Here is a 24,293-nt window from a genome sequence, read left to right on the forward strand (position 1 = left end):
TTAAGCGCGCTTTCCCCCTCTGGCCTTCTCTTTTCCTTGCTAAATAACAGAAACAGGGGTACCACTTGGATTTTTGACCAGGAAATAATTCTTAATTTGTCTGGCTAGAGAGAAAGTTGGCATACTGAGAAAAACAAATTTCAGAGGGAAAAACAGGAGAACAGTGACATTTTTCAGCAGGATCTTATTATCCAACCCACACAGAGGCCGAGTTGCTGAGCTAGTTCTGTGAAGAAACACAAAGACATCGTATTGAGACGACTGTGAATGTCAGGGGCTAGTCCAGTCTGGAACTGCTGAGCATGAGTAAATATGGCATCAGGGCTTTAGCTGGCTTTCACTCGGTCACTTCTTCTCATACACTGTGTGCAGTTGGGACATTTCCCTGAAGAAAGGTTCTTGCTGCTGCTTTTCTTCTCTTCGTTTTTGAGGACCTGGCATTAGTCTCGTTAGCCTCAGACTTTATTTCCTTGAAATTCAGAACACTTATTCTAAGTGTGCTGGGTAGTCTTTTGAATGAGACTGGGATGATTCTAAACTTTATCGTGCATCCGAGTTATTTGGGATAATAGCGAAAATGCAGCATCCCAGGCCCCTGAGTCAGTGGCTCTGGATGGAGTGCATTTTAATGTGCACCTATGGTGACCCTAAAGCAGATGAACTGAAGATCGTGCAGAAAATGGAAGACTGAAGACTGATTTCCCAGAGAGGGGCAAGGGGCAGTTTCTTGGCCTGTGAATTGATGAATGCAGTTCTTCATTTTTGCAGAATACCCCTCTCCATGAGGGGGGAGGAGTTGACCCATTATTTTCTTTTCTTCCCCGCATGTTCTTATATGTCATTTAATGGTGATTTGAGACAAAGCTGGTCAGTGTATTGCTCACTGCAGTAAGGGAAAACACCGCCATGCAAAGCTTTGGCAGTGTCTCGGCAGGTGGAGGTCAGATATTGGTCAGGGTTCCACTAGAGATGCAAAACCAGTAGGAGATATGTGCTCTGAAATCCATAGGGCAGACCTGCAGGAAGAGTAGGTTGGAACTCTGGGGTAAAGGCTGAATCTACTGTGCCTTGGTAGAATTTAAGGCCTTTCAATCTATAGAATCAGGCCCATCCTGATTATCTGGGATAATCTCCCTTACTTAAAGTTAACTGATTATCAACTTTAATCACACCTGCAAATACCTATACGGTAACACCTAGATGAATATTTGATTGAATAATTAGGGATGGTAGCCTAGTCAAATCGGTGTATCAAAAGACCATCACAGAAAGTAACATCAGAATTTACTGAGAATTGGAAGTTTGATTTCGGCTGGTCTTTCAAAGCATGTATGGATCATGGGGTTAAGAACAGAGAATTTCCAATCGAGGGATTCAAAGAATCTTTGGATGAAAAGTTGATGTTTTGCACTGAAGAGTTTACGAGTCTTTTAGGAAGTTCTTATAAGGAAATTCCTGCACTCCTTTCTAATGAAGGAAGACATACCACTTTTGTTCCCAAAGCATGAGCCTTGTGATTCTCTACTTACGGAGTAGAAGCATTAAGCACAAATATGGCTACCATACTGTCCAACTGGCTGCCTCAGAGAGGGGACACATTCATGGGCAGCAAATCAGAGCTGGAATTTCACACCACGTACACCTGCCCCTCCCTCTTTAAGTGGCTCACGACCAGTCTACCTCATAAGTATCATATTTTTCCATTCTTTGTGCATCCCAGGCTCATAAGTGACCACACAGGACTATTCTCTGTTCCGTGAGGATGTCTTGTCCTTTGCGCTGTGCTGTTTCTTCTCTCCTGGGAAACCCTGGCTTATAGATTAAAAGGCCCTTTTGAACTTCACCTCCACTAAAGGCCTTCGCTGAGTATCCTCTTCCTCTTTTCTTCTTGTCACACAGATGTGCTTGTGCAGGGTTGGTTACCCCCTGTAGAGGCCACAGCTTTTTCACGATGCAGATATAGCACCTCAATCTTCCATTTTATTGAATTTCCCGAAGACAGGAGTTAAGCCTCATCTTTGGCCAGGTGCATAGTAGGTTTAGAATTTTATTCTAGTATTATTTGAGGTCCGCCCTATGGATTTCAGATCTGCCTAGCCAGCCTCCACAATCACGCAAGCCAAATCCTTGCAGTCAACCTCTTAGCACATATCTCCCACTGATTTTGCATCTCGAGTCTAATACCCATGTGCCAGGCCACAGGTATTCGCTGTTTTAGAACGAGTATCACAGTAGTGACTGTAGCACTAGTGACCTAACATTGACTCTCAGGGAGGTGACATTCTGAGGGCGCGCGCACACACACACACACACAGAGCGCTTACTGAATGCTTGGAGGACTACATCAAGGCATGCCTCTCCAAAACAGAGGTAGAGGCCCAAGAATGATAAAGCAGCGAGTGCCAGCTTCCCAGCCTTTGAGGTGCAACACACTGTGGGCCACAACTCCTTAGCTACGTTGGTCTGTTGATAGAAGACGCATACATTAGCGAATATTTGTTATCCTGCTGCGTGCGCGCTACTGAATTTAGGGTCTTAGACTTAGGATAACTTAGATTATACTATTATTTTTATTGCTCAGATTACATAGAGGGAGACTAGCTGAAAACAAATAAAGAGGTGCAGCATTGTACTTTTTGGATGGTATTTTTGTGCCTTAATAAAACAGCCAACTTTATTTTTTTGAGTATTTGCCACGTGCCAGGCACTGTTCCGAGCACCGTAAATGGATGATTTCAGGTACTCCTCAGCACGACCTTTGGAGAGGGGAACTATCCCCATGGTGCCGCTGAAGGAACTAGCACAAAGGACAGCTGTGTCTCTTGTACCGGACTCCCCCGGTAAGAAGTGAAATGCGGGTCACATCCAGACTGTCCTGCCTGGAGACCCCGCTCTGCACTGATGCGCCATGTGGCTTGGATGGAATTTATAACATCAGGGCAAGCGCAAGCCCTTTCCTTTGCCTCCCAAGTTCACATCTCTCTCAGAGAGTGGAAGGCGGCATGAGCCGGGGGAGAAGAGTGCGATGTGGCTGGTTCTCCTGGCTTTCCCTTTGGGTCTCATCCACCTTTCTGCTGGGACCGTAACGTTTTCCATGCGTATTTCACAGCTCTTCTACGTATCTGCTTTTATTCCAAAATGCCAAACACTCTTTTAAGAACAACTCTTTCAGAGGCAAGGAAAAGAGAGAAGGAGAATGAACTGCTGCCCAAGGAGACAGGCGGAGGGATGGGGCCTGCTGTCTGTCTGACGGTGGCAGTCACTCTCGGTCTGAGCCAGTTCTAGGCCAGGCTCAGCATCTGTGTCACCTGTGGTTCTTACTGTTCTCTAAGCAATGCCTTGTTCTCCCCATTTGGGGGAAGAGAAGACTCACATCAGAGTGGTTAAGTAGCTTGCACAGAGCAGACACAGCTGGTGCGAGGTAGATGAGGAATTTGAACCCAGCCCTGCTTGTCAGTGGTTATAATACTGCTTTTGTTTTCAGCAAACAACTCTCAAGACCCTTTCTTCAAAGAGCTCGTACTTCGGTCCCAGAAAGCCAGGAGTCAACGTTGCAGGAGTCAACATGGGGGCCAGCTGCTTGATTTTACCGCAGTCATGCCCCCACCCTGTGTCCTGTATCTGTGGCCTCACAGGGAGCCTCTGAGAATCTGCAGGGCATTTGTTAATGCCATGCTTAACTTCTTTGCTCTCACGGATGTTGACCAGTTGATGAGGATAATGCCCCTCTTAGGATAAAGGCAAGATCTTTGTCTTCTTCCAGAGCGATAGAGCACAGCTTCTGGTGTCACAGCTCCCCTTCCCTCCAGGATGGGTTTGCATCTCCCTTCCCCCTCCATGATGTTGAGCAAGTGACTTACCTTCTCAGCAACTTTGGTTTCTTATCTTTAAAATGGGCATGGACTTGGGGACACCTGGCTGGCTTAGTCAGTAGAGCATGCAACTCTTGATCTTGGGCTTGTGAGTTTGAGTCCCACATTGGGTGTAGAGATTCCTTTAAAAAAATTCTTTAAAAAAACCGGGCATAGAGTCATTACGATGGTTAAATAAGGATGACAACAAAACCCAACAATCCTTCAGCTCAGTGACTTCCAATAAATGTTTATTGCTACTATTAGGAATGCTTTACCCCCACCCCAAATTTCCATGAGGAGATATTATCCTAAATCCTCCTGGCTGCTTTTATCAGCAGGGCCTCTTTTTCTTCTTGACTAGCTCTTTGGAAAGAATAAACTGAGCCCCTCTTTCCTCTGGGAAGGAAACTGCTTTAGGGCTTACCTCAACAGGTCTGCCAACCTGAGGGCCCAGTTTGCTGTCTACTGGTTCTCCCTCTGAGCCTTGTTCTCCATGAAAACTAATAAAGGGGATATTTTAGGTTTTTCATCTTCTGACTCTCTTCTTTCTCAATTCATTTAGAACCAGAGCAGGAAAGAGGTATACTCTGTGTTCAGCTTCCTTAATATTCTATCATGAGTCTTTGCTCTCTTCCTCTCCCAGTTCTCACAGAGCCACAGAACTTTAGGATTCAAAGATTTTTTAAATGACTGAAATTAATTTCACCATTCCTGCCCCCTGGTGTCATTCAACCCTTGCTGGACACTTCCAGTAGTGAGGAGCTTGCTTTTTCAAGAGGCAGCGCAGGGTGTCTGGCGGGGGCGGGAGGAGGCGGGGATGCTCTAGATTGGGCTGGAATTGCCCAAGGTGGGTGGTTGGATCTGGCAGAGTGGGGCTTTCAGGCCATCCTGTACTCGGTATAAAACATTCAGATTAGATTTTCTTTGGGATTTGGGATTAGATTTCTTTGGGCCTGAAGCCTGCTTCCTTTCAGGTAATTATTTTAGAAAATTCCTTTTCCAGTAAGTAGTCAGAATTGGCTGAGGGAGAGAGCGAGTGTTCTATGTGTTCTTTGGCATCTTATCCTGAGAAATTTCCCACCACCTCAGTGTACCTGCTGAGCAAATTCTAGCTTTGTGGCTTGTCCAGAATGATGCAGGACAATGAGCCTCATGGCACTTTATTAACTTCCTGGCCTCTGTGCTCCAGAGTGGGGCATGTGCTTGTGTGACTCCCATCAGGTCACCTCCTGAAAGCTGAGTGTGGTGCGTACTCTGGTGGCAGGAAATAAAACTGCCAGGGAAATTCTCCTTCCAATGCCGGAGATGCTAAATGACAGCTTCAGAACACTCACCTCAAATATACCTGCCAAGTGGAAGAAGACTGATTTGGGATCTGCTTATTTATGCTGTTTGTTCTTAACATTAAGGTGACATGCAGGGGGCCCTGGGTGGCTCAGTCGGTTAAGCGTCTGCCTTCGGCTCAGGTCATGATCCCAGGGTCCTGGGTTCGAGCCCTGCATCAGGCTCCCTACTCAGCGGGGAGCCTGCTTCTCCCTTCCCCTCTGCCACTCCCCCTGCTTGTACTCTCTCAAGTAAATAAATAAAATCTTTTTTAAAAAAAGGCGACATGCACTTAAAGCCGGCAAATGTTAAGAAACCAAACTCCTGAATAGAACCTTTACAAAAAATAGCTTTACTGAGAATTCACATTCCTCCAAATCCACTGTTTCAAATGTTCAGTTCAGTGGTTTTTAATGTATTCATAGGTTTGTGAAATCACCACCACAATCAATTTTAGAACATTTACATCACCTGGAAAAGAAACCCTCTGACTGTCAGTATTCATTCCCATCCCCTCCCCGCCCCCCCCACCGCCACGAGCCCCTGGAAACCACTAATCTCCTTTCTTTCTCAATGGATTTGCCTATTCTGGACATTTCATACACATGGAATCATAACATATGTGGTCTTTGCATCAGGATTCTTTCACTTAGTGTAATGTTTTCAAGGTTCATTCATGTTCTAGCATGTATCGATACTTCTTTTTATTACCCAATAATATTCTGTTGAATGGGGATACCACAGTTTGTTTATCCATTCGTCAATTGATGGACATTTGGGTTGTTTACAACTTTTGGCTATTATGAATAATGTTTTTGTGAGCATTCATGTACAAGTTTTTGGGTAAACGTATACTTTAATCCTAGCAGAATTGCTAGGTCATATTTTCTAAATAACCTTTCTTTTTTATTATTATTAACATATAATGTATTATTTGTTTCAGGGGTACAGGTCTGTGATTCATCAGTCTTAACGCAATACACAGTGCTCACCAGAAGCACATACCCTCCCCAATGTCCATCACCTAGCCACCCCATCCCTCCCACCCCCCTCCACTCCAGCAACCCTCATTTTGTTTCCTGAGATTAAGAGTCTCTTATGGTTTGTCTCCCTCTCTGGTTTCTTCTTGTTTCATTTTTTCCTCTCTTCCCCTATGATCCTTTGCCTTGTTTCAAACTTGCTTTTTTTTGTTTGCTATTCTTGGGCCCCATATTCTTATTCTTTGTATTTATATTCACTTCTGTGCTGAATGCTGCCAATGACTTGATATAAAGTTAATACATCTGAGACCCAGTTTAAAGTTCTTTGTAGAAATAATTAAAAATTACTCAATAATTTTGAGAATAAAGTGACAATAAACCGAATCATAAGAATTCTTATCATATAGTGTTACTGCTAGATTATTTTTGCCTTTGCTCTCTTTTTTTTTACCAAGCTTCTAAAATTTGAAGATTTACATATTTTATTTTTCTTTTCCAGAATCGCAATGAAATAAAAAATGGCACTATCCTTCGATTAACCACATCTCCAGTAAGTTGATCTTAGTGTATAGCTTTCCAGTAAATACTTTGCTCTCCAGTTCTGCTATATGTGATTATGAGATGTTAATTTTTGAGGGTGACTTGAGTGCAAAACAGAAGGTCTCTGGAATGTCCTCACATGTGGATTAGCAGGAATGCCCTTCCTTATATTTCCCATTACAGAGGAGGAAGCTTTTATTTCAGGTTAAGTGCAAGTAAACTGACTTTAAGGTTTGAGTTTGGTGGTCATTTCAATAATTCTTGTATTACAGGTGGGATAACTCAGCTCTCCTGATGGGTTTTCACCCACCTGCCCAACACATCCACCTAAAGCCATCTAAGCAAATTCAGTCAACAAACAAAGCAAACCAAACCAAAGACAACCCATTGCCTCTCTTTAAAGTCAGGGTGTGTCTATGTGTAAAAGTGAGAGAGAGTGTTGAAGCATTTTCTAGTTTTGGCCAGTTATGATGATGATTCATAATAATGTAGTTTGAGAAATATTTGCCACTTAATCTGTTTCATTGACAGCTGATTCTAGATAAAAACACTTTAAAGTCTTCCAAATAAAAGCTGCTAAACAAAATGCTATAGAATATTTAGACTACTGTAGCTGGCTGTGTAGCTTATCTTCATTTTTCTTACTTGCTTGTAGATACTTTGGATAGTAACATTAGCATATTTAAACTGGATTATTTCACAGTGCATTTTATTGCTTTCCTAAAAAATAATCTGCACAAAATACACCAAGTGTTACTATTTTCACTCTGCATATGTGACAAAAACTGTGTCTAAATCTTATTTTCAGTTTCTACTGAAGCCATGTGGTAGGCTAAAAATAAATTTAAAAATTGGGAAAAGCATCTGGCTAAAGTTAAATTGTGGGTACTGTAACTACCACACATTCTTCTTGTTGAAAATTACATTAGAGAGGCTTAAAAACTCCTAAACATTTTACCCAATAACATCTTGAACCTAAACACGGCGACAAGCTCGACAGAATGCATGGCTGGAGTTGGCCAAAACGTCTTCTGATGCCTTCTTTCCAATTACTGGAAATTATCATTCATGCTCATTTTTCAGTGGCCACATGATGAGCTGAGACATTTTTGTCTGACTTAGCATTGACCTTACTTTAGTCAGCATGAATTAATTCTAAGTTGACCTTTCGAGACCACCGTTTCAGCTGATTTTTATAGTTGCTGTTTATCCTGTTACAATTGCTCATCTGCTCGCTGGGCAGAAAGAGTACACCTTGCCTTTTGTTAGGTCTTAGAACTAGAGAGGCTTGGTTTTTACACCGAGATCTCTAAGCCAAAGAAGACGTTAGTTCTTTTTTTTTTTTTTTTTTTTTTTTTTATTGCCATGGATTCGTGAACATTTCCACAATGTAAGCCACTCCTCCGAAGAAGGTTAGGTGTTTGGCAGGGTGACGTTTTTCGGCGTCCCGAATGTCCGTGCTCTTCAGGTCGTGACCTTCACATTCCCAGCACGGTGAATGGTAGGATGTGGACGCCACTGTGCAGGGCAGCATCATAAGATGGGGTCCACCGACAAGAGGCTGGGTTACGTGTTCTAAAGAGCAGGGGTCCCCAATCCTGAATCATTGGTGGAACTCTAAACATGCTGATGTTTGGGCCTCTACAGAGAAGCTGAATTATGATATCTAGAGGAGGTCCAGGAATCTGCATGTTAAACAAGCATTTTACGATTTGGCTGTTAGCCCTAGGGTCTAGAATTGGACATTATTCTAGAAGCAAGATATTTTGGCTCTATAAAGTTCACTTGTTAGTAGATTTTTTTTTTTAAAGATTTATTTATTTGACAGAGAGAGAGACAGCGAGAGAGGGAGTACAAGCAGGGGGAGTGGGAGAGGGAGAAGCAGGCCTCCTGCGGAGCAGGGAGCCCGATGCGGGACTCGATCCCAGGACCCTGGGATCATGACCCGAGCCGAAGGCAGATGCCTAACGACTGAGCCACCCAGGTGCCCCAGTAGATTTTTTTTTTATTATTTTATGTTTAACTGAACAATATGGGTCAGCATATGCTAACTCTTTCACTTTTATACACACAAAAAATGTTAAAAAAATAGAACCGTCTCCATCAAATTCGCTAGGAAGTGTTAGTGTACCATCAAGAAATGAGCAAATGGTGTTGCGCCATAAGGATGTTCCGTTCTTTCATCTACCTTGGCTGAACTCTCCCTGTAGCCAGACAGAACGCACACACCCCTACATGTATGTGCACATTTACGCTGCTTTAGGTAACGTGCATCTGTGCTGACTTCTGCCTCTGTGACCTCGGCCAAGTTATAGAACTTCTCTTGCCCTTCAGTTTCCTGTGTGCAATGAAGATGGTGAGGACACCTGCCTGATAGGATTACTGTGTAGATTAAATGAATTCCTTCATGAGGGTATTTAGAAGAGTGGCTCATAAAAAGCCCCAGGTAACTTCCGCTGTTTTTATTACTAGTATTAGCAGCACCCAACACTGTTAGTTAGCATTAATACTGACAGTGAGATAATCTTTGAGTACTCCTTATTATCATCATCTGTACAGTAAATGCCGACGTCCTGCTTGGAGAAAAATGTATTTTTCGAGCAATTCAAAGTCATCCACTTGGGTTAAATATATGTTAATGCTGTATGTCCATTTGGAAATTGTAAGAACAGCGTATCTTTGAGTGATTTTAGAAGATGAAGTGATTCTTGCTCAACTCTCCATTCTCCCTCTTAAAAACATGGGATTTAGGGTTGGGGTGATTTGTCAGATATCTAGGGATCTGTGAATGAGTAGAGAGAGTTCTCGTTCTCCTCCTTCCTTCGCCCCCTCCTTATTTCTGATGCAAGGTGTCAGTTGGTGGTTATAACTACGATGGGAGACCACTGTGTGTCTCTGACCAAGTGGGGGAGGGGGCGTGGGGTTCATTCCTGTCTTGGTCCCTGGAGGGTTGGCATTAGTTTCCCTGCTGGGTCCCCTTCCCTTCTGGGTGCTACTTCCAGGTGAAACGAAAGGGGGACCTGGGCTGTGGAACCTGTTGCGGTGGAGAACCTTTGCTGTCAGAACCTGTGTGGATTCTCTTCTTTCCCTCTGCAATCTTGACCCCGTTAGAGCTCACATGGGGCTCCTTGGGGAGTTCTCATGAGTTTCTGTTCAGAAGATAACCTCACTGTTGGGGACAACTACGCCCTCTTCCCCTTTCTCTGAAATATAAGGAGCTTCAAAGGAAAAAGCAAGTGCCCAAGAGGGAGAATATGAGGATGGCAATGGCACATTGCAGTTTTGAGTTAGATAATAAGTACAGCAGATGTTGAGTTATTTCCATTAAGCAGAAATACAGGCAGAAAAATTTAGTATTTTATTTTTCTTCCTGTCTGCCCCAACTGAAAAGTAGATATGAAAACCATTACTGGATAAATGAGAAATAGAAACGGCAAGTTATTATCCAGAAGGTCAGCTCCTCCAATATATTTCCATTCCTCCCTGCCCGGCGTGTCATAGCCAAGGGCAGATACCTTAAAAAGAAGTCTAATTATAGGCAAAGCGGCTGATTTGGTTTCCAAATTATTTTGTTTGATATTTATGCAGTAATTAGTCAATGCACGTGAAACACGTGGCATTGAAAAGTGAAATTTATAAGCACCATTTTGTTGTGCTGGAAAATTTTCAGTAACTGGGAAAGATTATTTGGGTGTCTAATGAAGCTTCTGAACACGGCATGTAGGCAGTTATTACTCAGAATATTGACTGAACAGGTGCTGCATAAATTTGTGTAATTGCTTAACTAAGCAAATAGCTTTTTTTGTCATTTGTAGATAATAATTTTACTTAAAAGGTAAACATTTTCCCCATTTGCCCCTCCTCACTGCCACTCCGGTTCCTTTTCAGGGGCTTTATTGTTTTTGTGCTCTTGCTTTTCCAAGGGATGGAAATATGGGCTCTGTCAGGAAGGCAGTTGATTCCCATCATGAAATTAACAGCTGTCGCCTGAAGATGGAGTCATTATGGTTGGAAACCTGCCCCCGGTATAGAGTATGCCTATGGTCTTGTGCTTTTGGCCTCTGTAGCTTCGTTTTTCAACGAAACGGTAATTTTTTGTCTGTTGTGGTTTCCTCTGTGCATACTCTCCCTTTTGTTTTCATCCTCGATGAGGCTCAAAATGCCCAGCAGCTGCATGAACGAATCCAGTCGTCGAGTATGGATGCCAAACTGGAAGCCTTGAAGGACTTAGCCAGCCTTTCCCGGGATGTCACGTTTGCCCAGGAGTTCATAAATCTCGATGGCGTCTCTCTCCTCACGCAGATGGTTGAAAGCGGCACCGAGTAAGCACCTTTTACTCAGACTTCGAGGCTGTCCTGTTCTTTCCAGTATTCTGGGTTATTTGTTCCTTTCCTTGTACTTGCAGTTTCTAGTTTTAAAGACCAGAGATTGGGGCGCCTGGGTGGCTCAGATGGTTAAGCATCTGCCTTCGGCTCAGGTCATGATCCCAGCGTCCTGGGATCGAGTCCCACATCGGGCTCCCTGCTCAGCGGGGAGCCTGTTTCTCCCTCTCCCTCTGCCTCTCTCCCTGCTCATGCTCTCTCTCTCTAGCTCTGTGTCCCAAATGAATAAATAAAATCTTAAAAAAATAAAAAATAAAAAATAAAGACCAGAGATTGACTGCTACCCCCACCCCACAAAATCCTTATGTTTCGAAGTCTTAGACAAGCTCAAAATAACATCTCTGAAGTAATTTTTAAAAGATTATCATTTGAGGGGCGCCTGGGTGGCTCAGTCGGTTAAGCATCCGACTCCTGATCTCAGCTCAGGTCTTGATCTCGGGGTCGTGGATTCAAGCCCCACGCCGGGCTCTGTGCTGGGCATGGAGCTTACTTAAAAAAGTTCTCATTTAAATGATGAAGTGTATATCCTTAATTATTTAAAATTAAATACAATAAATATTTGTTAAGTACTGTGTATAAAGAGTGGAAGTCGGTAGAATTTAAGAAGATGTGAGCCTTGCCATTAAAAAAACATATGGTGGCAGAATTCAACTGAGGTGTAATTCCTTCTGAGAGCGGGGGAGTCCAGAGGTTGGACCAGTTACAGCTCACGGAACTTGACAGAGGAGGTGTCCGTGAATGGGCCTGGAAGGAGTTTGAGTTCCGTCACAATCAGGAGAGGGATGGGCATTTCTCCTTGGGGAGCTCCCCTTCTCAGGGAAGGCTTTGATTCTGTGGTGTGATTGGGGAGTATAAGGAACAGGATGGGGTAGCTCTTACATGTGTGGACAGATAACTCCCCTGACCACCGAACGCCAGGGTAGGGTCCACATGTAGCTGCTCATTCCCGTATGGTCAGGTGCTACTGGCATTCACTATTAGAGCATGTAAATTAGAGCGTGTGAAGATGCCATGGCAGTTAATTGCATATTAATATGCTAAATCAGTGATGTGCAAAGTTGGTATAGATATATATGGGGAAAGAGTTAAATGTCACTGAGAATTGATGTTTAAGCCTGGGCCATTTAGATGTCTCTTCAGTACCTGGTGATGCAAAGAATGAACCGTTGACTGTGCATGTTGCAGACCCATCTTGACCCTCTCCCTTCCTTCATTCTTTTGTTCCTTCGTTCCTTCCTTCCATCTCCTACACGTGGCCTCTGCAGGTGGCACTTGTGACAAATTCTTTTTTTTTTTTTTATCGGCAAGCAGGCTTGGGTGATTTGGAAAGGGTCGATTGTAGACAGGTATCGTTTATTTTTTTAATGAGGGCTAATTAAATTTTTAGTGAACATCAACTTGGAGCAGAGCAGGGAAACTCAAATTCTGGGTGTTACGGGAATCCCGGTGTGCCTTCTATAAATTGGAGATGGAGTTTGCAACAGCTCAAGGGAAGCTGAATAAATTTTTGGATCTCAGGGGCTTGACCAAGGAAAAGGAGAAAACGTTTTACCTGTGTTGGAGGCTCTAGGCTGAGGTCTAGTGTGGAGTGTATCTGATCCCTCATTCTTTGGTACAAATGAGCAGGGGAGTGGGAGTTGTGATTATAAACACCTACACTGGTCACTGTGGATGACTTCACGTGGTTGCCGCATACGGAAGGTCCTTTTTCATGCCCATCACTGATTCTGGTGGGACAGTGAGCCCTGGGGGGTTCAGCCTCAGTCACATTTACAGCGTGTTAAATGAAAATGTAAAAATGCCCCCACAATTATTATCTGAGTCCCAGCCATTGATGTATCAAAAGCAATCAATGTACTAGAACTGGTCGTAATGTAGCCTGCTAATACTCGGTGCTTCTGCCATGGGTGCCTAAGTATCCAGGGTCTTACACATTTGAACATTCAGAATGATACTGTGTTAATGCTTCCAAATTTAGCAGAATTGCAATCATAATTGCAATTACAGTGTGAAATACACTGAAAGCAGGGATCCATGTGATTTGTACCCTGAATAGAAATCTGGGGCTGAGCTCTGGGACCTCCAAGGCTGGCAGTTATATATTTTGACAATGAGGAAAAATACATGTTAGGAGCTTCAGTTTTGTTTTTTTGTTTTGTTTTGTTTTGTTTCCATTATATTTGTTTGCTAGGGCTGCCGTAACAAAATATCACAGACTGGGTAGCTTAAACAACAGAAATTTATTGTCTCATAGTTTCGGGGGCTGGAAGTCCAAGATCCAGGTGTTGGCAGCATTGGTTTCTTCTGTGGTCTCCTCGGTTTGCAGATGGCTGCCTTCCGGCTCTGCCCTCATGTGGTCTTTCCTCCACTCATTCCTCACGTCTCTCTGAGGGTCCACATTTCCTTTTCTTATAAAGACACCAGTCAGATTGGATTAGGAGACACCCCTCACAGCCTTATTTTAACTTCATCCCCTCTTTAAAGGCTCTGTCTCTAACTACCATCCCATTCTGAGGGACTGGGGGTCTGGGACTCAACATAGGAATTCTAAGGGGACACAGTTTAGCCTGAACACTCCTCAAAGGGACACTGCCCTTTCTGCTTGAGAAGAAAAAGAGTGAACACTGATGCTATGTATTTGTCTTGTCAACATTATTACTTATTATCTGTGTCATTGCCTTGCTCTGTAACTCATCTCGACCTGTAGAAGGGCCCCAAAGAACCACTACTCCCCAGACTGAGGACTGGGGAGGCATGTCTGAATTCTTTCTCCATGTTGCACATGGATAACCAGAGAGGACGTTGACACCGCATGTGCTTTATGTGAACTGCGGTCATTGAATTCCTTTCTTTGAAAAGCGTGTTATAGTTACTAGTATTTTAACGATTTGTAATCCGTAAGCCATGTTGATTTGTTCCATGCAGCCAGGTTTCAGACAGACAAACAGCTCAAGGCCAGATCTTGGGTGAGTTTCCGGTTTGCATTTATCTCTTATGCTTTCCTGTTGCCCTCTGTTACGGGAAGGAATGGTGTCTCTCTGGCTCATGTTTGGTGTCCTCCTTACTGTCTCGCATCAGTTCAAAGTCATGCTACTTTTGGGGATGGAGGAAGGAGGCGCTGGAGCCATGCAGCCTCCTGCCTCTTCTGCTGGGTTCCGCAGCTCATGTCAAGCTGCTCATTTGATGCCCAGCTATTTTTCAGATCTTTTGCTCAGATTAAAAAGATGAGAGAAAGACATTTTTCTTATAAGGAAACCTGGCTTCTCAATTAAACTTAAAGCAAGACTTTAATTAATTAACAGGAAACTTTGGGAATAGAAACTGTACAAATTAAATAGATCCTGCAATTTGGAATGCAGCTAGTCATGACTCCTGGGCAGATTTCCAGCTGGGGAAGGCAGAGGTTGCCTAAGCAGGACCTGTGGAAATTTTTAGGAAACACTGAAGAAATGCAGCTGGAATTTTTCCCCTTACTTGGAGCCATAATGAGATTCAGAGATTACTCACCTGCTTGTCATTACTCAAGGTCTCTCATTCCAGTTGGTCCCAGGAGGGGACGTGGGGCAAAATGGGCAACATAGGAGCAATGAGAGTGTCACTTTGGCAGAGCACAATGTTTCAAACCTGAATTGAATTTTTCCATCCTTGTGGAATTTTGAAATTCCATTCCTAGTTTAAGCTTGAAACATGTGTGGAAGGAAGTGAAGCTGTGGGGAAACGTGTTGGCTCAACCTGAGCAAGGCAATGGTGTCAGGTAAGGAAAGTCAAGGAATGGACAGTGCTTTTTTAAAAGCAGGTATTAAGAGTCTTCTCAAGGGGTTAATATCCAAAACATATAAAGAGCTCATACAGTTCAATAACAAAAAACAGCCCAGATAAAAGATGGGCAGAACATCTGAATAGACATTTTTCCAGAGGATACATACAGATGACCAACAGGTACTTGAAAGATGCTCAATGTAACTCATCATCAGGGAAATGCAAACCAAAACAACAATGAGATGTTCACTTACAACTGGATGTAAGTCATCCTTCAGGATGACTACTGAAGACAAGAAATAACGAATGTTGGAGAACATGTGGAGAAAGTGAGCCCTTGTGCGCGGTTGGTGGGAATGTAAATTGGTGCAGCCATTCTGGAAAACAGTGTGGAGGTTCCTCAAAACATTAAAATTAAAACTACCATATGATCCAATTCAGCGACTGGGTGTCTATCTGAAAAATAATGGAAACATTAATTTGAAAAGATACACACATTCCTGTGTTCATGGCAGCATTACTTACAATAGCCAAGATATGGAAACAACCTAAATGTCTACTGATCACTGATGGATGAATGGATAAAGAAGATGAGAAATATAGATATAATGGAATACTACTCAGCCATTTGTGACCACAGGGATGGACCTAGAGGGTATTATACTAAGTAATATAAGTCAGAGAAAGGCAAGCACCACATGATTTCACTTACACAGGGACTCTAAAAAACAAAACAAAAACCAAACCCAGAGTTATCATTACAGAGGGAACAGGTTGATGGTTGCTAGAGAGGAGAGGGCTTGGAGGGTCAGCAAAATGTGTGGAGGAGATCAAGAAGCACAAATGTTCAAGTACAAAATAGATAAGTCACCGTGATGGGCGAAGTAGGCAATAATATTGTATTAACTTTGTATGGTGACAGATGGTAAGTAGACACCACGGTGATCGTGTCACAATGTATACAAATGTGGAATCACTATGCTGTACACCTGAAACTCACATAATATTGTATGCCAGTTACATCTCAATAAACAAAAAAGGTCTCTCCGAAATGAGGTATTTTATTTTAATTGAAAGAAAAAAAATCATACCTGCCACCCTAAGTCCAGTGTAGTGAATAACACTGCCTCTCTTGGGCTTTCAATAAAACATCCTTGTTCTTTGTCTATGCCTACGCACCCAGTCAAGTGGACAGTTTATCCTGTGTCCTTCCAGTGCTAAACAGAAGAACAGGGGGAACATTTCCAAGAACGAAAGGGCAGGATTCTTACAGTTTCCTTCCCACTTGGCTATGTGACAGGAAAATTATGCTGTTGGAGTATGAGTAAGCTGTAGCACCACCCTGGTCAGAAAAGTCAAGAGAGAAGAAAAGTTAAATTCATGTATTTACAAAAAAACTCAAGACAGTCTTTCGAATTAGCTTTCTCTCCTGAACAAAAAAATTATGTTATTTAAAAAATAAATATAAGTAAACAGGGAAGGAGAAATAAGAATCATTTGTAATCTGCCTTCCTAGAGATATTTTTAACATCATTGGTGTATATCCTTTTTGTATTTCTTGTATTTGCTTTTTCTTTTTTAAGATTTTATTTATTTATTTGAGAGGAGAAAGCGAGAGATTACAGAGGGAGAGGGAGAAGCAGACTTGCCACTGACTGAGTGGAGAGCCTGATGTGGGGCTCGATTCCAGGACCCTGAGATCTTGACCTGAGCGGAAGGCAGCCGGTTAACTGACTGAGCCACCCAGGCGCCCCCTTTTTGTATTTCTTTTAGATATACACACACACATGCACAGGCTTTACAAAAGGAGAGTTACAATGTTCACACTCTTTGTAGCCTGCTTTTTATACCTAATAATATTTCCATGTAATTAATATTACTTCCGTCATCCTTTTTTTTGTTTGTATATTATTTCATTTTAAAAACTTTGTTGAGGTATAGTTGAGGGACAGTGTGACAATTTGAAGGACGTGCACAGTAAGGTTAACCATTCTATTGTTGTTGGACATTTCCATTGTCTTGGGGTCTTTTTCACATTCTCTAATCAGTTTTTCTTCTAGTAAAATCTTTGTGAATATTTAAATTATTTTGTTGGAATACGGTTCCTGATTCAGAGTATATACACATTTTAAAGCTGTTTTAAAAATAAGAACAGCCCTGTAGCTCACTGAAATCGCCTCATTTATATACTTTACCACTTGTGGAGGAATCTGTCCATTTCTAACACCTCGGCCAGTACTGGGCTGGTGGTCCCTCAGGGATTCTAGCTTTCCTAAGAAAAATAGCAGTGAGATAGTTGAAGGGGTTCTCACTAATCCGGGGAATTTACAAGTGCTTTTTATTTTTTTTGGTTGAAGTCATCTCTCCAAAGTTTGGCGGTATTAGGAACAGTGGAGAGAGTCCCAGAGTTTATTTGAGAGATATGTAAAAAGCTCTCAAGTAATTGTCTTAAAAACAATGTTAATTGTATAAATTATTAGTCCTCTCTCCATTTGGTCATACATATGGACACAGATGAGGACTTTTGTGCATATGTGTAGCTGTGTGTGTTTGTGTTCATAAAAATTGTTGTCATCATTCATTAACACACAGACAGTTTCATATGAAACTTTCATTATTCGAATCATTTTCTCCGGGCCAGAATCAGAGCTATAGCCATTCCTTAGGAGATGTGAAAATTGATGTATGACTTGAATTAAGCACCTGAATGATGTCTTGGCTTTGATGTTGCCTAGCACCCACAGTTGACAGTGGGTTTGCAGATTTTATTCATTTAGTAAAGTGTGTATTACTTGAATGCTGAGTATTTCTGACATGATGTAGGCACACGGGAGGAGGTGTGTGGATATGACAGTTTCAGACTCTGTGTGACCTTTTTTGAACTTCTGTCTTCACACAAAAGAGGATTTTGTTTTTTTGAAGGTAACTTTGTTAACCTCCACGGCTGTGGATTATCAGCTCTAACTTAATGTTCTTGTTTCTAAGAATTTGGTATCTCTCATAAACCTTGGCTGTTCTGGAAGGTCCAAGCCAGGCCAAGTTGATGAGCGACTTGCTGTCTAGCAGCTAAGTACAGGTTACACAGTGCATGTCCTGCACTTCACCTTGGACAGTGGCCATAGGGAGGAGCAAGCAGCTCCCTGGACCAAAAAGAAGCTGCTCTGTATGGTCGGCGGGCCCCAGCTGTGAAGGCTGCTGGGTCTCCCCAGATCCATCTGCCTGATTTCTTGGATTCTGCACTCAGCCAAGCTCAGGGAGTTCCAACTGGAACAGCCCTTCTAGGGCCAGGCCAGAAATTTGCATCACAAACACCGAAGAGGTCGATCCTCTTGGGCTTTGTCAGTGGTTATGTGGCAGAAAATTCCTTACACTGGATCTTCCCCCTTCCCATTGCTCCTTTGCTTTGTCTCTGGGTCTTTGTCCATCTGGGCAGCCATACCCCAGCAGACTCTAAGTCAAGGGTGGGTGATAGTCCAGTGAGGCCAAAGAAAAGACCCCAAGACAGCAGTTGAGACACAGGTTTATTGGGGAAACTTATAAACAAGGAGTCCAGAAACAGTGAACAAAACATCCACTACCGGGATCTTCATGCAGCAAGCTTCAGCAGCACAGCAACTTAGCCTGGCAACTATCTTCGGCCTCTTCTTTCTTGCATGGCAGCGTTCCAAGGAGATCAAGCCCTGCCATCTGGACACCCTTTGGTACAAAGGAGACGCTCCGGGTTGGGCAACCCCGGGAGCCCCTGACCCTGAAGGCTGGACAACACATATCTTCTGCACATTCTGCTTGATGGGAATATAGAGGGAGGTGGGATCTGTACGTTCTCAAGATAGTGATTAACAGGGGCATTCAGGGTGTGCATGCACAAATTAATGCGGCGTCACCCTGGAAATGAAAATGGAAATGAGACGAGGTCACACAGCCTGTTTAGAGAAGAGATTATCTTCTGCCTAGGGGACAGAATGCCGTACCTTGGGCTCTGGTGAGAGGCTTCTGGTCACCCTGAAACATCAGCCTTTCTAGAACCATTTGTTCCTGGTCAGGTTTCTTTTAAAAGTGGGTATATGGAGAGAGAGAGAGAGAGAGAGAGAAAGAAGGAAGGAGAGAGCGAGAGAGGGAGAGAGGGAACCTCAGTTAGGAAAAGAGACATCATAACAAAAAGTTCCTCTTTGTTTATTTTTAATCTGAACCCAAAGTTGAGAGGGAGCTGAGAAGAAGCACTGGTCAGGGAGAACGTTCCAAGGCCAGAGTCTGCTACAGCAAGTGGAACACATATAAAAACCTGAAGGTGTTCGGGCACCAGGCCAGAAAGCGACTTTGAAAAGTTGCAGTGATAGCTTTATATCACACACACATACACACCTCACATACACATTTATTTTGAACCGGTTCTGTTAAACAATGAGCTGAAGCATATTAAAATTTTAAGAATTTATTTAAGCAAAAACCCAATTAGAAGCAGTCAGTGCCAAACTGGAAGTGTTTAGGAGCGCTGCACCTGCAGGAGCCAGGGGAAAGACTTCTATAGAGAAGGGGAGGAAGCAAAGCAAAGCAATTATTTGAATGGCTGCAGCTTAGAGCCTAGCTGGATGTTGGTGATATGTCATCCATAAATATGGATGTTTGGGGTTTTTTGTTTTGTTTTTTTGGTAACCTTGCAGCATTTACAGGCTTAGATTTTGGTTTGCTTATATAGGCCTCTGGCCCTAAGGCCACCTCAGGTAATGGCCTCCTTGTTTAATTAACTGAACAGTTCTCTACTTACTGGAGGAGTTGCAAGATCAAGTTTCACACTTGTCTCTGTTGTGTCCAGATAGCACCTTTGCACCAGTTGTCCTGTCTTTTCCTAATCTTGTTCTATATGGAATTATTCCCTAGGGGTTCCTCTTCTTTCCTGATTTTGGCACTTTTTAAGAAGATAAGTCAGCCACTTTTAGAATACCCTCCAGTTTGGGTTTGTTAAAAGGTAATTCGTTACAGGTGATTTTTAGGAAGAGATAAAAGCATGGCCCTCATACAGATACAAAACTGAACATGTGTTAAAACAGTTTTACTCCTGTGATATGAGGGAACGAGGCAGATGTTTTAACGGTTTCAAAGGAAAAGTCAAAAGGGCACCAATTTATATGGAGCAAAGGGATGTTGAAATGAATCGCAAATGGAAGCAAAACTGGATTTTTATCTGCAAGGAGGAAGTCCATTAAAACACTACAAGATGGGACAGAATGTACATATTCACCAGTTACCTACAACTTAGAGACAACCGGGCTGGCATCTGATAACTCAGAATAGTACGCACAGTTTCCCATTGGAACAGTTGTTTTTTTTTTTTCCCCTACAGGTTTATCCTGTATTGTTTTCTTGTGGTAAACCTATATTTATATACGTCTTTGGCTGGAATATTACTGATGCTTATGGTTTTCTTCATTGCATCCTGTGGATGACACACGATGTCCGTGTGTCTTATTACTGGTGTTCGCTTTGACCACTTAAGAGAGCGCCTTCCAGGTGTTTCTGCCATAACATGTTTACCCCACTTTGTAATTTATAAGTAATTTTGGAGTAGTTACAGGACGGAGGACAGAAAACAGTACAGATCAGGTTTGTGTGTTTCCCCCGAGAGATTGGGCTCTGCAACAGTACCAGCATATGCCACTCTTTGAAACAACGGGGACTCATTCAGTTCTGTTTAATTCAGTAAGCTGTGATCTGTCACCGTTACTTATTTTGGTGTTTGGTCTGTCCCAGATTTGGCTGTGGAAGCTTCAAGCAGCCTTCTGTGCCCTTCTGACCTGTCTCCCCTTACTCTTTGAGCATTTCGTTCCTTTCTGGCTCCGTGAGCTGTTCCGGGCTTATCTAGAGCTTTCCTCGCTGCAGTCCTGGCGGGAGTCATTTCTACAAGGAGCCCAGTTCCTTTTAGTGGACAGTGGTGTTCGGCCCTTGCGAGAGGGCCCAACCTCTGCTCAGGTCTGCCTCCCTGTGGTTGGTCGGTCACCTACTACTTTCACCCTGCCCAGTGGCTTTTTGAAGGAGGGAGGGAAGGAAGGTTGTATTTTTTCCCCCCCAAAGGCAGGTAAAGGAAGGGGATGGGAGGAGGAAGAAGAAGATGGCTATATACATTTTTATCCTCCCTCCCCCAACACCCTTTCCCACCTGCCCTGACTTACCAGAGACAAGATCTGATCTTCTTGTGGTCAGTTAGGTTTCTGAAGTGGTTACATTTTATGTGGATGAAAATGAAACTTCACTTCATCTGAAGAGCTAAACCATTCATCTACTACTTATTGAGTATCTACTCTGCCTACGCCTGACATTAGAGTACTCAGTCACCGGGCTAAGCCCCTGCCTTCAGGAAGCTGGAAGGACAGTGAGGTGTCCTACCTAAGTCATACTACAGCTAATATTTCTCTCAGCGAGTGCAGGTGTGAGTGCCACCCTCAGTCTGGTCAAGGAAGGGAAATCAGAGGTCAGGAAGGCTTCCCAGAGGAGCCTAGAATCTGGGGAGTTTGGAGTAGAACTTAGCTAGTTGGACAAGCTGGTTAGAGCGGAAGGGTATTCAAAACAGAGGGAAGAACATACTTAATGCCAGAGAAATTTGGCAGACTGGAGGGATGGGAAGTGGTTTGATGGGATGAACATCACTTGTTTCCTTATCTTCTTGGCCGCAGTTTTTTAAGAAACATGGTTGTCCTTTCTTGCAGATGAGATTTGTCCTTTTTTTTTTTCAGGCTGCCATCACAGAGTTCCATCTGTTGTCCAGGACTATTGCAGTATCTTGTGATGTCTTCCCTGCAAAGAGGCAATCTTTTCTCGAGAAAGGGCAAAGTAGAATTAGTGAGAATTTTCCCGAAGAAAGATAATCAATTATTTATTCACTGTTGAGATTATACTTAAGAACTGGTCTAGTGTCTTTTTTTTTTTTTTTCCATTAAAAATATGCCCAGTCTTATATCTAGGGATTTTCTCCCCATTGAACATATGCCCACTCTGATCCAAATGGAGTGTGCTGGTTGCCTTTACTCTTAAGTAAATGCAATGGTTTGGTTACAGTGGTTTAAACCCTGTCTTTTGATTGTTTCTTATCAGTGGGGAACACCAGTTTATTACTTTGAATAATGTTTTGAAATGAATAAAGTCCTTTACATCATGGCAGTTAAATCTCCCCTATATCTAATCCTGAGCTTTCTTCAAGATATGTTCTTTGTGTAAAAATTACTGCTTTCAAACAAGCTCCTCATATGGTTTTTTTCAAATTTTGCAGACGATACCAGAAATTGCAGAAGATCATGAAGCCTTGGTAAGAATTTATGATCAATTAATATAGATGATGTAACACTTCCTTCTTCTCTGCATAATTAAACCCTGTCCTCTGACTTACTGTGTAACTATGCATCTAGATATTTTGAGTAAGTGGTTTTCTTTGCTTGTTTGATGTTCTTATTAATTGGTTCTTCAAAAATTTATTCCTCCCCTTTTTTTTGCTTGGTGGTAGAAAAGATATTTTATGTTTGTAGCCACAAAATAATTACATCAGAATTACTATCCTTCTCCTGGAACAAGGCTAGGCATAATTTTATATATTACTTTAAACAAAACTTTTTTTTTGTGGCCTATGTGATGTTCAAAGTTAAAAGTCTTTGATTTTATTCAATGGCTCAGTATGAAAAAGATGCACATTAAAAAAAACATTCAGGATTGAAGTATGGTATGAAAATTATTTACTCGGAGTCTTAGAAAGTGTTCAGTCACCTATCAAGTGAATTGCATGATAATTGTGTCTGGAGATCTCAGAACTTCTTCCTCAGAGTTTTTCCTCCTCAGTGCCTTTCTTATCCACTGAACCAGGTGAGTCCAAATAGGGTCTAACAAACTCTACAGTAGGCGGAACAAATTTCCATTTTGCCAAGTTGTTAAGCAGATAATTTCAATTTGAGAAGCAAGACTGAACAGCATCTGAAAATGTGCACCTTATTTTTTCAGTCCTCAGAGAAAATTCCAGTTGCCTTCAGTGTATAATACTGGTTTCAGTCATTCATCTTCCCCTACCCTTCCCACATAGAAAAAAAGTATATACTCCTTAGTTATTAAATCCTGATAAAGTAAAAAGCACTATTGAGTTTTGAGGGTAGAATTTTTTAAATGTTCTTTCGATATATATATTTAATATAATAGACACACTTAATGGTAATGGCAGCAGAAGCCCTCTTTTATGAGAGTTTGTTCTGGGCGCTGTCTCAATGTTTACACTCATTACTTTTAATTCACACTGGTGAATTAAAAATTACTGCACAAGATCAGTATAATGAGTATTATTTCTTTGATACAGAAGTTAAAATCAGGTGGTGGAGCTGGGACTCAAACTGAGTTTTTCTCTAACAACCTCATATGATTTGCTGATGTTGAGGAGTTTGGGGGCTCTGAAGCCAAAATAATTTCTTAAAATTTATCTGCCAATAGTTTTAATCTTTTGGTATGTAGGGATGCTGCAACTGTGACTACATGTGAACCATGATTTTCATTTATCAGACATAGACAAAATCAGTGTTCAGGGCCTTCATTCTGATAATGGTAGACTATCTTATTTAGACTAATACAGATAACAATTACAAAAACCGGACAAAGTAATGTAAACAAAAACAGCAAAAACAACTGCTTGAAGGAACTGGATAGCAACCCAAAGTAGAAAGAGGGAGGTCAATCCTCAGAAGAACAAATGGGCCTCAGATGAGATTTGTGTGTTCGTAGCTTTTGCCTGAAGATACCTGCTCATCCAGTTAGCATGGGGTGGCTGAAAGCCTTAGTCTTGGTAAGTTGCTAAGAAGATATAGTTTGGGACTGACAGAGCAACTACCTTGTGGGGTGGGGGGGGACTCCATGAAAGAAGGGAAGCTCAGAGGATGAGACCCTGTATCTACATATCTATTTATAACCACCTATAAAATCAGCCCAAATCAGTAGTGTGAATGTACATGTGTGTGAGTGTGTATGTGTATGTGTATGAGAACCCCAAAGGGCCTGGTAAAAATAGCAACTGGAATTGGAAAGAATTGAGGAGAGATTTAAATTGCCACTTCCTACAGAATTTGGAGTTTGATTCTAGCTAGGTTTTTTTCTGCTTTAACAAAACACTCTTCAGAAGAACAAAACTGGATGTTGAGACTTGGGAGTCTTTTATTCCCAATGTTCAGAATACAATAAAAAAAGTTCTTAAGAAAAAAAATAAAGCAAGTAGTAGAAGCTGAGCCTGAGATGACCCAGGTGTTGGAATTAGCAAATGAAGATTTTAAAGAATGTTTATAAATATATTAGAAGAAGAAAGTATTAGTATACTGCGTGCACAGTTGAGAAGTCTTAGCAGAGAAATGGAAACCATAAAAAATAGCCAATTGAAAATTATAGAACTGAAAAGTATAATATTTAAAATGAAAAATTCACTGTATGGGAGTTGAAGATGT

General features: G+C 42.1%; 1 protein-coding gene across 8 annotated transcripts in view; it reads left to right on the plus strand.

The window, feature by feature from the left end:
• ELMO1 (engulfment and cell motility 1) overlaps positions 1-24,293 on the plus strand; it is a 520,853-nt gene that overhangs the window by 153,206 nt on the left and 343,354 nt on the right. For all 8 annotated transcript variants that reach the window (XM_045864408.3, XM_054505224.2, XM_045864407.2 and 5 more), the window contains 3 exons: positions 6,657-6,707; positions 10,850-11,019; positions 22,100-22,135. In XM_045864408.3, coding sequence (XP_045720364.1) covers positions 6,657-6,707; positions 10,850-11,019; positions 22,100-22,135 — 257 coding nt within the window. The remainder of the gene's footprint in view (positions 1-6,656; positions 6,708-10,849; positions 11,020-22,099; positions 22,136-24,293) is intronic.

The sequence above is a fragment of the Mirounga angustirostris genome, unplaced genomic scaffold (assembly GCF_029215605.1).
Source record: "Mirounga angustirostris isolate CCGP_5_RB_7025 unplaced genomic scaffold, mMirAng1.0.hap1 SCAF_12, whole genome shotgun sequence".
Lineage (NCBI taxonomy): Eukaryota > Metazoa > Chordata > Mammalia > Carnivora > Phocidae > Mirounga > Mirounga angustirostris.